The sequence below is a fragment of the Heterodontus francisci genome, chromosome 20 (genome assembly GCF_036365525.1).
Source record: "Heterodontus francisci isolate sHetFra1 chromosome 20, sHetFra1.hap1, whole genome shotgun sequence".
NCBI classification, from domain to species: Eukaryota; Metazoa; Chordata; class Chondrichthyes; order Heterodontiformes; family Heterodontidae; genus Heterodontus; species Heterodontus francisci.
Genome location: NC_090390.1, coordinates 22,596,196 through 22,611,087, shown reverse-complemented (window position 1 = coordinate 22,611,087; position 14,892 = coordinate 22,596,196). Strand labels below are relative to the sequence as shown.

Genomic DNA, 14,892 nt, shown 5'->3' with positions numbered 1-14,892 from the left:
TTAATGTCCTTTAGGGAAGGAAATCTGCTGCCCTTACCTGGTCTGGCCTACATGTGACTCCAGACCCACAGCAATGTGGATGACTCTTAACTGCCCTCTGAAATGGCCCAGAAAGCCACTCAGGTTTACAGAACCGCTACACAACAGTTGAAAAGGAATAAAACTGGACAGAACACCAGGCATCGACCTAGGTACTGGAAATGACAACGTGTCAATCCTGCGAAGTCCTCCTTCCAAACATCCGGGGGCTTGTGCCAAAATGGGGAGAGCTGTCCCACGGACTAATCAAGCAACAGCCTGGCACAGACATACCCACGAAAACATACCTTACATCCAATGTCCCAGACCACCATCACCATTCCTGTCCCACTGGCAGGACAGACTGACCTGAAGTGGCGGCACAGTGGTATAAAGTCGGGAGGTGCCCTTGGAGTCATCAACATTGACTCTGGACCTCATGAAGTCTCAGGGCATCAGGTCAAACATGGGCTGATTACCACCTACTGCCCTCCCTCAGCTGACAAATCAGTACTCCTCCATGTTGAACATCACTTGGAAGAAGCACTGAGAGTGGCAAGGGCACAGAATGTACTCTGGGTGAAGGACTTCAATGTCCATTACCAAGAGTGGCTCAGTTGCACCACCACTGACCGAGCTGGCCGAGTCCTGAAGGATATTCTGCCAGACTGGGTCTGCGGCAGGTGGTGAGGGAACCAAGAGGGAAAAACCTACGAGACCTTGTCCTCACCAATCTACCTGTGCAGATGCAGTATTGGTAGGAGTGACCACCGCACAATCCTTGTGAAAACAAAGTCCCGTCTTCACACTGAGGATATCATCCATTGTGTTGTGTGGCACTACCACCAATGTAAATGAGATAGATTCATAATAGATGTGGCAGCTCAAAATTGGGCATCCATGAGGCGCTGTGGACCATCAACAGCAACAGAACTCTAATCAACCACAATCTGTAACCTCATGGCCCGCATATCCCTCACACTTGCATTATCAAACCAAGGGGTCAACCCTGGTTCAACTAAGAGTGCAGGAGAGCATGCCAGGTGCAGCACCCAGCATACCTAAAAATGAGGTGTCACAGAAGCTAGGAATAGACAGAGCTATGCAATCTCACAACCAACGGATCAGATCAAAGCTCTGCAGTCCTGCCACATCCAGTCGTGAATGGTGGTGGGCAATTAAACAACTAACAAATGGAGGAGGATCCACAAATATCCCCATCCTCAATGATGGGGGAGCCTAACACATCAATGCAAAGGGAAAGGCTGAAGCATTTGCAATCATCTTCAGCCAGAGGTGCCGAATGGATGATCCATCTCGGCCTCCTCCTGAGGTCCCCAGCTTCACAGATGCCAGTCTTTAGCCAATCCGATTCACTCCATTGTGATATTAAGAAATGGCTGAAGGCACTGGATACTGCATAGGCTATGGGTCCTGACAACATTCCGGCTGTAGTACTGAAGACCTGTGCTGCAGAACTATCCGCGCCCCTAGCCAAGCTGTTCCAGTACAGCTACAACACAGTCATCTACTGGACAATGCGGAAGATTGACCAGGTATGTCCTATCCACAAGATGCAGCACAAATCCAATCCGGTCAATTACAGCCATCAGTCTACTCTTGATCATTAGCAAAATGATGGAAAGAGTCATCGACAGTGCTATCAAGCGGCACTTGCTCAGCAGTAACCTGCTCACTGATGCTCGGTTTGGGTTCCGTCAGGGCCACTCAGCTCCTGACCTCATTACAGCCTTGGTCCAAACAGGGACAAAAGAGCTGAACTCAAGAGGTCAGGTGAGAATGATTGCCCTGGATATCAAGGGAGCATTTGACTGAATGTGGCATCAACAGGTCCCAGCCAAACTGAAGTCAATGGGAACCAAGGGAAAACTCTTCACTGGTTGGAGTCCTGCGGCGAATAACCTATCTCTTGACTCCTCACTGCTTGACCACTATCTACAAGGTACAAGTCAGGAGTGTGATGGAACACTCTCCACTTGACTGGATGGGTGCAGCTCCAACAAACACACAAGAAGCTCCACACCATCCAGGACAAAGCAACCTGCTTGATTGGCACCCCATCCACCACCTTCAACATTCACTCCCTTCACCATTGACGCACAGTAGCAGTGTGTACCATATACAAGATGCACTGCAGCATCTCACCATGCCTCCTTCGACAATACCTCTTCCACCTAGAAGGACAAGGACCGGAGACACATGGGAACACCACCATCTGCAAGTTCCCCTCCAATTCGCATACCATTCTGACTTGGAAATATATTGCTGTTCCTTCACTGTCGCCAGATCAAAATCCTGGACCTCCCTCTCTAACGGCACTGCGGGTGTACTTGCACCAGATGGACTGCAGAGATTCAAGAAGGCAGCTCACCACCACCTTCTCAAGGGAAATTAGGGATGGGCAACAAATGCTGGCCTAGCCAGCGATGCCTGCATCCCATGAAATGAATAATAAAAGAGAAGTAGGTGAAGGTGTCCTTACACAGAGCCCAGCAGCTACTGGTCAAGCTCCAGCCTGCAGAACCTTGTTTATACTGAACATATGTATGTTCATACATATATACATACGCATGGAGCACTCTCACAATATTTGGAAACATACATGCTTATATGAGGATTGGGAGAATCCCAGCTCTCAAAATGTTTAAACTAAGGTCAGATAGGTTTACAAATCAACCCACTGAGCACTTTATAAACTAGGTTTAACAGCACAATGGACTTAACACCGCATGATGTGAAACTCAAGAGTTGCAAGACCAGCCCATTCATGGAGTTTCAGATTGTTTCACTCTGGACTCAGCTCCAGCCCTGACCCTGGACAGCCGGGTTTGTATCAATGATGAACATGGAAAGACATTAGGATAAATGGAGGTTTCCCGCTACGCTGGAGAAAATATGCTAACGGAGGTCAAAATATTGCAAAAACGCACCATCAAATGTGCAACCCAGAATTCTAAGTGTTAAAACAAGTGAAAGAAAATGTCCAACAGATTCAGGTTGGGTACTGCAGTCAATTACTGTATTGTCCTTTAACCTTGTAAAATGAGCTACAATAAACTTTAAGAAAGAATGAGCGAACTTGCACTTATGTAGCCTTTCATGCCCTCAGGATGTCCCAAATGCTTCACACGCAGCCCACTTTTGAGGTGCACTCACTGTCGGAATGTAGGTAAATATGACAGAAACTTTACACACAGCAAGTTATCACAAACAGCAATGACATAATGAGCCGTTAATCTGCTGTGGTGATGTTTATTGAAGTAGTAATGTTGGCCAGGACAGCAGAACTGTTACTTGTAACAAATCTCAACAAACAAGCTAGCTGTGCTTGTTTTAAATTATTTTAAATGATGGAGAGGAAATTGAAAATTACAGCATTCACTAATTTGTTAGGGAGAAGGTTAAAACAAAGCAAAAAGTGTTTAGCTATCTGAAAATATTCCCCTTTCACCAAAACTGTGTTCTATGGACTTTGAGTAAGAACATTTTAACATGTGCCTTGGAGACACTGAATGTTACACCCATACCTAAAGATTTGAATAGGCACATCAATTTCATAGCAGGCTTTGACACATCTTGATACAATTTCCATAAAACTACACTAGGACATATACCGTGTTTTACACATGGGTGACTCTCCAGACTGATGAATGCATTACTTAATATAACGATTTGGTAATTTCCTAGATTATGAGAGCAAAATAGCATAGGTGGAAAAGTGAAAATTAACAAGGATTTTCATGCCAATCAGCAAAAATTATGGTGCTAGAAACAACATACCTGAAAGTGAACAATTTATGAGCATTTCCTGCATTTTGTTTTACCCACAGATCAATTCAGAAACTGACCTTTAGAAGCCCTTCTTTCCCTTGCTCCGTAACAGTCCAAACAGACCACAAATCCACATTTCTGGCAAACCCAATGGATGTTAAACAATGTGGCTTCACAAGCATCACACATTTCCTGAACTCCTTTTACTGCTCTCTTCCAGGCTATTTTGGCTAAAATACAAAACAAACACTGTTACTGTACACTGAAACTTTCAGTTTATAGGAGAAAGGTCACCAGCTTTGACTGCATTTTGTAGCACTGTTTAGACTACACCATCTTTAAAAGTAATGATTAGGCATGGTAGGAATGTTGAGATGTCTGTTCTGGCACACTACAAAATTATACTGAGGCACATATACCCAAAATGTGCAAATAGAACGTAGGAATCTAAAAATGTTTGATATATATTTCACACAAATGTAAATGCATATAAATTTTGACAAATCAATTTGCTTGTGCCATCTATTTATGTATTATTTCAACTTATTTTGCCAAATCGCATAAACTATCCCCAATACTACAGCTTGCAAATTTGAAACAGGCAGCCTTTTGTCAAGTCAACACAATATTGCTAAATTATTCCACAGCACTATGTTAGAGAGATTTATCTTGCAACACAAATAATAAACAAGTTGAATGTGACAACATGCAAATCCTAGCACTTCCAATGAAGCAAGTTTTAAGTCACACCTAGAATGCATATTACACAAACAGCTCAGTAACTAAACACAGTCAACAAAGGCTAATTATTACCATCCGATTTAAGCCAACTGACAGCGGTCTTCTCAGATGTCTCTATTTGGCAAAATTTATCTCCAATATTTCTCAAAATGTATTTGGAAGATTCTATGTCCAAATCCACATCTGTGGAGTCACTGGGTAACCACAGGTTTATTGCTTCATCATCATACTGGTCTGGAGTTGAAAATCCATCTATCCTTAATACTCCATTCTTACTGAATGCCAGTCTGAGAAAGCAGAAAGGGAAAGGTCAATTTACTGGAAGCATGATATTTACAGGTTATATGCTACAACACTTCAAAAGTACTTCATCGGGTGTAAAGTGCTTTGGGATGTCTGGTGATCATGAAAAGCGCGATATAAATGCAAGTCTTTCTTCCTTTTTTTCTGACAACAACTGTATAGTTAGTAGCTTACTGCTTTCAATAACTATAAATGATCTCTCAAATTACAGCACGGCAAGTGGCCGTTTGGTTCCTTGTGTCCGCCTCCTACTAGAGCTATTTACTCCAATTCCATTTCCTTGCCCTTTCCCTGTATGCTTTAGTGTTTTCATCTTCAAATTCCAACACAATTCCATTTTAAATGATGTTATAATCTCAGCCTCAACACATGGTAAAGCACTTCACATCCTAATAATGTGCCCTTCTGATCCATTGTTCCTCTAATGCTAATCCTCAGTCTCTGTCTTGTTATGAATTCAACAACCAATGGAAAAAGCCTTTCACCAGTTATCCTCGCAATATCTTTCAGAATTTTGAATTTTTCTTATCAGGGTCTTTCCTTAACCTTCTCTGTTGCAGTGAGAATAGCACCAGTATTTGAGCATGTCTTCATAACAGTAATCTCCTATTCCCAGTTTCAACTTGATAGCTTTTCTATATGCTCCAACATCCTCCTTATAAGGGCTTCACAATTGCACTTCCTGTTATTACAGTCACTATACTCAGTAATTCTTTGCATTAAACAGTCTAGTTACTTGACTAATGGAAAAAATTATTTTGTTCCAATGTCACATTCAACATTTTTACATTAATAATTTCTGGATTTACTGAAAATATCACAGGATATATGAGACTGGAAAACAAGATGGGATTCTAAAAGGTGGCCATATAACTTCTACATTGGAGACCGCCAACTATTTTCACCTAGACTAATGCACTTCCTTCCACATAATGCAAAGGTACACATATTGCAGCAAATTCCAGTATCCCTTTGATTATGAGTCTGCATTAATATTAAAGGTAGGCAAACTAGAGTTTTTTCAAAATGTTTTGTAAAAATTCAGAGAACCTAATGCACTTTCTTTTCCTTGTCAAAAGACAGGCATTCACATGGCAGATTACCATTTTGTATACTACAGTATTTTCATTGTAATTTCTCCTGATTGTACCACTCTATTTGAATTTATTTATTATGGTATCAAAAGACAGGGAAGAGGCCTTAATTTTGGACCATCTTGCTGGGACAGCTGAGGACTTGGTTGCACGCTATTACACTGTACAGTGGCTTCTAACATGCTGCTGAGCTTTTTCCACTGACTACTCCACTGACTGCCCCTTTATGTGGCATCACACTTCCATATTTGAGGGGTTGCTTTTTCCCCAAACCTATTTACTTTCAGTCAACCAGTGCATGGAGAAAGCAAATAGGAGGAACTCCTAGTGGCTCTGCTCCTCAGCCGAACCAATTCTACCAACCACAGTTCTTGGATACCTGGCAGAATTCCTCAAGTTGCCTGCATTTCAGTTGCCATATTTTGAGCTATCGCATGCTGTCTGATGACCATTGAAAACCACAGTGCAGTGGCACTGAGTGCACTCCACAACTAGTGGGCACATGCTATTTTTGTTGCAACTCCCCCTTCATTTCCTGTCGAGTCTCATCTTCTAAAACTTAGCACTTCTAGTGGTCAGCCCTGTCTTCGGGTTTTATAACGAGAACGACTGTGGACTTGGGGTAGTGTTTTACACACAATATAGCGGCCTGTAATGGGCTATGCCAATTCACAAACACAGCCTACGACTGCTCAATTCATGACAATAAGGGGACCATGCTCCACCTACACATGCAGCACCAGAGGTCAAATCACCTCTTCCATTAACTGAGTGGGCTGCATTCAAATTCTGGTTTAATTTTTCGTCCCAACCTTACTTACTTTTAAACATCTGGTGTTCTGGACCTGACAACATAAACCACAGCATCAGGATCCTCCAACTGTGATGCATCCTAGGGCTTTCCCAAGTCTCGCAAATGTACCGGTCCAGTACAAAATGAGACCTTTCATGCTATACACGTTTGCTGTTACTTCTTCTCAGGCATCATCCAACACCTATCCACCTTAAAATACACCTGACCCATTTAAGCTATCTACATAATTTGTCCAAGTCTCTCTAAGCTATCTCCTTTATTTTTGTTACTTGCCAACAGCTTTGTCGCATAAACATGACTTTGCCTCATTTTCCTCCCTTCCCAAAAGTTTCTCTAGCCAGTTATATTCCTTATCCTCGCACCCAAGGAAACACCACACCATTTGGAGCTCCTAGCTGTGGATATAAATCAGACCATTTGTCCTGCTAAAGATGGAATTCCCAATGCTACCATTTGCCTTTCCTCATTGTTAGCATTTCTCATCTCCATGAGTAATACTTTGTACCACTATAACTTAGTGCTGCTCTCACTCACCCAGTACTCTTACTGTCTCCTTCTCATCGTAACTGTCAAAAATGTTTTACAATTGGCCAAGTCTAGAATAAGAGATTCCAGAAAGTTTTGCTCTTCATATATGTTTCAGAGTACGGCCAACGAGACCCGGAGCTCAGCATTACTTTGCTCGAGCAACACAAACCTCTGACAATATTGTGTATGTATACTCCTGATACTTTGCAGATCTAGAGTATCTGATATCAGGCATGCTACACACAAGTGTTTGTGTGGGTCCCGATCCCACCATTCCAAATTACTATGTTACCTACAAGTACTAATTCTTCAACTAATTTGCTTAACTAGCTGCCCTGATTCTGCAGATCCTTGCTCTGAGTTATGAAGTTAATTTGATTGGTTCAGGTCAACATGAAGGAAATAAACTATTTTTCATCTTGAAAGGCCTGCACTATGTAACAACACTATCAACTTGTTGTCTAGGACCCGAACTCATGTTTACATACCGGCGGAAATAGTAGAATCTGCAGAATACAGCTGACTGACCGAGCTCCTCATTCTTCCGATAACGTACCATACGACATTCTCTACACTTCTGAAGATTTGGTGCTATCTCAGAGCACGAGCCATCTTGCAGAAAAGGTTCTCCAGTCTGCTTGAGCTTCTTAACTTTCCGCCAGTCCTTCAACACCGATCGTGGTAAACCATCTGCAAAAGTAGATCAAGTGTCTTGAAAACTACAGCAAGGTAAAATGCTTGCACAAAATTGTATTTTTTTGCAAGGTAGGTAACTCACTTTAGGTGTACTTGCACTTATTCTGCAAATCAATTTCCCTTCCAAAAATGTACAACAGAGAAATCAGACACTCATTTCTTTTAACCAGCATTGACATTTCCTACACTTTCTAAGAGTGATTTGATAACTAGTAGCTTCATCGAGTGTGGTTGACAACAGTCTTTGCAAAGTGTCTTTTCCAATAAATTTAGAGATTTTTTTTTAAATATGGAAACATTAGAGCCTTCCCTTGAATAGGGAACTTGGCATATTTTATCTGTACTTTGAAGATGACAGGTAGATGTGGGAATAGAATGGCTTTCTAAGCCTGGAGAACACACAAATAACCTATTTAGTTTAGATACTTAAGAATAATCATTCCCAAATGATGCTACAAATCCAGAGGGGAGGTGGGAATTGGAATCCTATAAAAAATTGTCACTAGGTCAATAATGGCAACTTTGCTTGTTCAAGGATGTGTTGTACAGTTGATCTCCAACTGACAAGCAATCCTTATACTGCACACATCAATGAGAGATGAAGTGAGTCAGCAAGACATCCAAACCAAACAGGTGACAACCAAGACAGTTCTTGGAATGGATGCTTCCACTAGCATGAGAAAAGTTGGAAAGTCTTTAAGTAAAGTAGCCTCTTGTGTTGGGTAAACTTCCTGAAGCTGGAACATTTCTTACTTTGGGCAATTCTGAAGTAATTCATCAGTTTGTGTACAGGTACCAAGATGATGCTATCTGGGTCAGTGCATCGTGGATACCAGTGGGGAGCAGAGTAAGAAGACACGAGGGATGACTTAAGATATTGATCATACCCTCAAATAAGCTTTCAATGGCTGGGGGCTCAGTGCTAAAGGAGGTTCCTAATTGGAGGCTTAGTGACTGACATGTGCTGTCCTTGTGAAAACAATATGCTCATGTCAGTGGGCTCACTCAGAACTCTGAGCTACCTCCTTTTGAGGCTGTGTGTTAAAGTGAATCATGATGAATACCTGATACAGAGCAGAAAAAATGCTTTAGGGTGGCTTAAGCAGGGTGGGTCAGAGAGAAATTGCCTGTCAGCAACCTGCACACTGTGGTTGTTCAATTGGAACCAATGTCCAAAAGTGTTGGACTGCTGTTAAACCCAACATTTGGCTTTGTTTGTGACTAATGCTGGAGACACATCGCTGTTCTCATATATGTTGAGCTACCTCATGACTTAATTGCTATATATTTTACAAAAATATTCCAGAAAATGTTTTTCATCTGCTTGGGAGGAGAAGAATGCTTCTGGACTAAACCAGACTCAACAAGAAGCATTTACATAGCAATATTGAATGCAGTAAACGTCCCAAGGCCCTTCACAGGAGCGATCAGACAAAGTTTGCCACTGAGCCACAGAAAGATGACATTAGGACAGATGACCAAAAACTTAGTCAAAGATGTAGGATTTAAGGATTGTCTTAAACGAGGCTAGAGGTAGTGAGGCAGAGAGGTTTAGGGAAGGAATTTCAGACCTTCGGGCCTCAGGGAGGCGGTGGCGTAGTGGTATTGTCACTGGACTAGTAACCCAGAGACCCAGGGTATTGCTCTGGCGACATGGGTTCGAATTCCACCACAACAGAAGGTGGAATCTAAATTCAATTAATAAATCTGGAATTTAAAAAAAGCTATTCCAATGATGGGCATGAAACCATTGCCGATTGTTGTAAAAACCCATCTAGTTCACTAATGCCCTCCAGGGAAGGAAATCTGCTGTCCTTACCTGGTCTGGCCTACATGTGACTCCAGACGCATAGCAATGTGGTTGACTCTTACACGCCCTCTGAAATGGCCTAGCAAGCCACTCAGTTGGATCTAACCACTACGAAGTCAATAAAAAAAGAATAAACCCGTACGGACCACCCGGCATAGACCTAGGCACCGGAAACGACAATGGCAAACTCAGCCCTGTCGACCCTGCAAAGTCCTCCTTACTAACATCTGGGGGCTTGTGCCAAAGTTGGGAGAGCTGTCCCACAGACAAGTCAAGTAGCAGCCTGACATAATCATACTCACGGAATCATACCTGACAATGTCCCAGACACTGCCATCACCATCCCCGGGCATGTCCTCTCCCACCAGCAGGACAGACCCAGCAGAGGTGGCGGAATAGTGGTATGCAGTCGGGAGGGAATTGCCCTGGAAGTCCTCAACATTGACTCCGGACTCCATGAAGACTCATGGCATCAGGTCAAACATGGACAAGGAAACCTTCTGCTGATTACCACCTACCGCCCTACCTCAGCTGATGAGTCAGTACTCCTCCATGTTGAACAGCACTTGGAGGAAGCACTGAGGGGGGAAAAGGGCACAGAATGGACTCTGGATGGGGGACTTCAGTGTCCATTACCAAGAGTGGCTCAGTAGCACCACTGCTGACCAAGCCCTAAAGAACATAGCTGCTAGACTGGGTAGGCAGCAGGTGGTGAGGGAACAACACACTTGACCTCATCCTCACCAATCTGCCTGCCGCAGATGCATCTGTCCATGGCAGTATTGGTAGGAGTGACCACCGCACAGTCCTTGTGGAGACGAAGTCCCGTCTTCACATTCAGGATACCCTCCATCGTGTTGTGTGGCACTACCACCGTGCTAAATGGGATAGATTTCGAACAGATCTAGCAATGCAAAACTGGGCATCCATGAGGCATTGTGGACCATCAGCAGCAGCAGAATTGTACTCAACCACAATCTGTAACCTCATGGCCAGGCATATCCTCCACTCTACTATTACCATCAAGCCAGGAGACAAACCTTGGTTCAATTAAGAGTGCAGGAGGGCATGCCAGGAGCAGCACCAGGCATACCTCAAAATGAGCTGTCAACCTGGTGAAGCTACAACCCAGGACTCTCTGCATGCCAAACTGCGTAAGCAGCATGCGATCCCATAACCAACGGATCAGATCTAAGCTCTGTAGTCCTGCCACATCCAGCCATGAATGGTGGTGGACAATTAAATAACTAACTGGAGGAGGTGGCTCCACAAATATCCCCATCCTCAGTGATGGGGGAGCCCAGAACATCAGTGCGAAAGATAAGGCTGAAGCATTTGCAACAATCTTCAGTCAGAAGTGCCGAGTTGATGATTCATCTCGGCCTCCTCCTGAAGTCCCCAGCATCACAGATGCCAGACATCAGCCAATTCGATTCACTCCGCTTGATATCAAGAAACGACTGAAGGCACTGGATACCGCAAAGGCTATGGGCACTGACAATATTCCGGCAATAGTACTGAAGACCTGCGCTCCAGAACTTGCCGCGCTACTAGCCAAGCTGTTCCAGTACAGCTGCAACACAGGCATCTACCTGGCAATGTGGAAAATTGCCCAGGTATGTCCTGTACACAAAAAGCAGGAAAAGTCCAACCCGGCCAATTACTGACCCATCAGCCTACTCTCAATCATCAGTCAAGTGATGGGAGGTGTCATCAACAGTGCTATCAAGCGACACTTGCTTAGAAATAACTTGCTCAGTGACGCTCAGTTTGGGTTCCGACAGGGCCACTCAGCTGCTGACCTCATTACAGCCTTGGTTTAAACATGGACAAAAGAGCTGAACTCCAGAGGTGAGGTGAGAGTGACTGCCCTTGACATCGAGGCAGCATTTGACTGAGTGTGGCATCAAGGAGCCCTAGCAAAACTGGAGTCAATGGGAATCACGGGGAAAACTCTCCGCTGGTTGGAGTCATACCTAGCGCAAAGGAATATGGTTGTGGTTGTTGGAGGTCAATCATCTGAGCTCCAGGACATCATTGCAGGAGTTCCTCAGGGTAGTGTCCTAGCCCCAACCATCTTCAGCTGCTTCATCAATGACCTTCCTTCAATCATAAGTTCAGAAGTGGGGATGTTCACTGATGATTGCACTATGTTCTGCACCATTCACGACTCCTCAGATACTAAAGCAGTCCGTGTAGAAATGCAGCAAGACCTGGACAATATCCAGGCTTGGGCTGATCAGTGGCAAGTAACATTCTTGCCACACAAGTGCCAGGCAATGACCATCTCCAATAAAAGAGAATCTAACCATCGCCCCCTGACATTCAATGACCTTACCATTGCTGAATCCCCCACTATCAACATCCTAGGGGTTACCAATGACCAGAAACTGAACTGCAGTAGCAATATAAATACCGTGGCTACAAGAGCAGGTCAGAGGCTAGGAATCCTGCAGCAAGTAACACACCGCCTGACTCCCCAAAGCCTGCTCACCATCTACAAGGCACAAGTCAGGAATGCGATGGAATACTCTCCACCTGCCTGGATGGGTGCAGCTCCAACAACACTCAAGAAGCTCGACACCATCCAGGACAAAGCAGCCCACTTGATTGGCACCCCATCCACAAATATTCACTCCCTCCACCACCGATGCACAGTGGCAGCAGTGTACCATCTATAAGATGCACTGCAGCAGCGCACCAAGTCTCCTTAGACAGCACCTTCCAAACCTGCGACCTCTACCAACTAGAAGGACAAGGGCAGCAAATGCATGGGAACACCACCACCTGCAGGTTCCCCTCCAAGTCACACACCATTCTGATTTGGAACTATATCGCCGTTCCTTCACTGTCGCTAGGTCAAAATCCTGGAACTCCCTTCCTAACAGCACTGTGGGTGTACCTACCCCACATGGACTGCAGCGGTTCAAGACAGCAGCTCACCACCAGCTTCTCAAGGGCAATTAGGGATGGGCAATAACTGCTGGCCTGGCCAGCGACGTCCACATCCCATGAATGAAAAAAAAAGGCTGCTGAAGGCAAGGCCTACTATGATGGAGCAAAGGAAAGCAGGATGCACAAGAGGCCAGAATTGGAGGATGAGTTCTGAGAGGGTTGGAGGAGGTTAGAGACATAGGGAGAGTTGAAGCCATGGAAGGATTTGAACACAATGATGAGAATTTTAAAATTGAGCCATGGCTGGAATGGGAGCCAATGTAGATCAGCGAGCAAAGGGGTGATGAGTGAATGGAACTTGGTATGAGAGGGGTATGGGTAACAGAGGTTAGGATGTGCTCATGTTTGTGAAGGATAGAAGATGGGAGACTGGCCAGGAGTGCATCGGAATATTGGGTGGAATTATAATCCTCCCATGATAGGCAAATAAAAATTTAAAATCATGTAATGCAGCGACAGGTTGCATGCCGCATCTGTGTCCTGCTCCCAAGAAATGGGCAATTCATTATAAATCAGGCTCCCACAGCATAATTAGGAGCTTGATTTACATTTAATGCCAGCTCTCAGATTGCCCTGCGCTTGGGAAACCTGGCAGATAAATGGAGAAGGGAGCAGCTGGGTCAAGCAGGTGAAGTTTTTCTAAAGCATTGTTTGTGAGCCAGAAGGAGCAACAGTGCGCCCTCCACCCCTCAAGCAAATCTTCTGCTGCAGTTGGCCTACCCCCACACCACCCCAAGCCTCAGGCCCTGCGATCTTTCCCTCTCCCCAGACTGACAGTCTGACCTTCATTTTAAACCCACAATCTTTGCTGAGCACTTCCCTTATGCCCTGTGATCTTTGCTAAACCTCCCCCGATGCCACATGATATTCACTAAGCGCCCCCCCTCCCACCTTTAACCAGAAATCTTGACAGATTGCTGGGGACAGTCCCACTGGTCCCCAGATGTGGCCATCTACCACAAGATTTCCCACCCATAGGCAGGAAACGAAATAAAAAAATGACAATGAGATCCTGCCTTTTAATTTGTTCGGACCTCTGCCTTCCTACGATTTCCAAGTTACACTCCCACAGCCTCCACAAACGTGCTCCCTCCCATAAATGTCAAGGCCATTGACTCCAAGGTTTCTCTATGCTAAGAGAAATTAAACACCAGCATTCTTACAATCAGGATCCAGTCAAGTTGCAGTGAGCGTTGTCCTTCAAGCAGGTTTCACATTTCCAAACACAAAGCCACAATGCAAAACTTTACAAACAAATATTGTGCAAATCGTTTAGTGGGAAGTATATATGGTATTCAAAAACAAATTTTAAAAGCGGAGATTGGTAAAAACTTGCGGCTGAGGTTCAGTACACTGAGTTGGCTCAATCAGGCCAAGATGCAGCGCACTGCTGCTTTTTAAAAAAAAATCTTCCCTAAATGTTATCCCTTTGGCTCAAGGCATTGACTCATGTTGGAATGTGGTTCTACCAGCACTGGTACTGTCCAGCATCTTGTCCAAGTAGTTATGATTCATGTGTGAGCCGAGCCAAGTGCCGGCACAGCAACTGGCTGAGAGTGGGGTACTACAGCAGAGTCTGGCCATTTTATCGGCCAAAGCCCAACACGAGCAAGTGCACTTCTCAGCAGGAGTGGCTTGATAGCAACCAGGAATGGGAACTATAGCTGATTTTATTTCCGCTCCCTATTTAAGACATGATGCGACCAACTGTAATGGCCTGCTGAAATCAGCAAACTCAGAACAGATGTGGGACTGAACCTGGGATCTTATCATCCTTTCGAACTCAGTACAAGAATTAAAGCATTGCAGCAACTGTGGGATGCTATTCCAGATGGTAATGATGAAAAGAAAACAGACCCAGAGTCACATGAGGAAAACTTTGTCTAATTTGTCAAAGGCAAGGTCACAGCCTCCCAATTATTCTTCATTGACATGAATGCAAATAAAAAGAGAGTTATCATCCAACATATGTATTTCTTGTTCAACAATATTAGCATTAACTGTTCAGAATCTGGTGCTTCAAGCAAATGCTTCAACTTCACTGAGAACCTTGACACAATTTACAAGTGAAATTGTTTTGGGGACTAAAGCATATTTTCACACCAAGTTATCAAAAGCATGGAAAAACTTAAACAAGGTAC

The 14,892-nt window shown here is 44.2% G+C and overlaps 1 protein-coding gene across 9 annotated transcripts in view; it reads right to left on the bottom strand.

The window, feature by feature from the left end:
- The window catches only part of jmjd1cb (jumonji domain containing 1Cb), a 412,655-nt gene that overhangs the window by 34,201 nt on the left and 363,562 nt on the right, over positions 1–14,892 (bottom strand). For all 9 annotated transcript variants that reach the window (XM_068052437.1, XM_068052431.1, XM_068052430.1 and 6 more), the window contains 3 exons: positions 7,779–7,980; positions 4,624–4,838; positions 3,888–4,040 (listed from right to left, as the gene is read on the bottom strand). In XM_068052437.1, the coding sequence (XP_067908538.1) occupies positions 3,888–4,040; positions 4,624–4,838; positions 7,779–7,980 (570 nt within the window). The remainder of the gene's footprint in view (positions 1–3,887; positions 4,041–4,623; positions 4,839–7,778; positions 7,981–14,892) is intronic.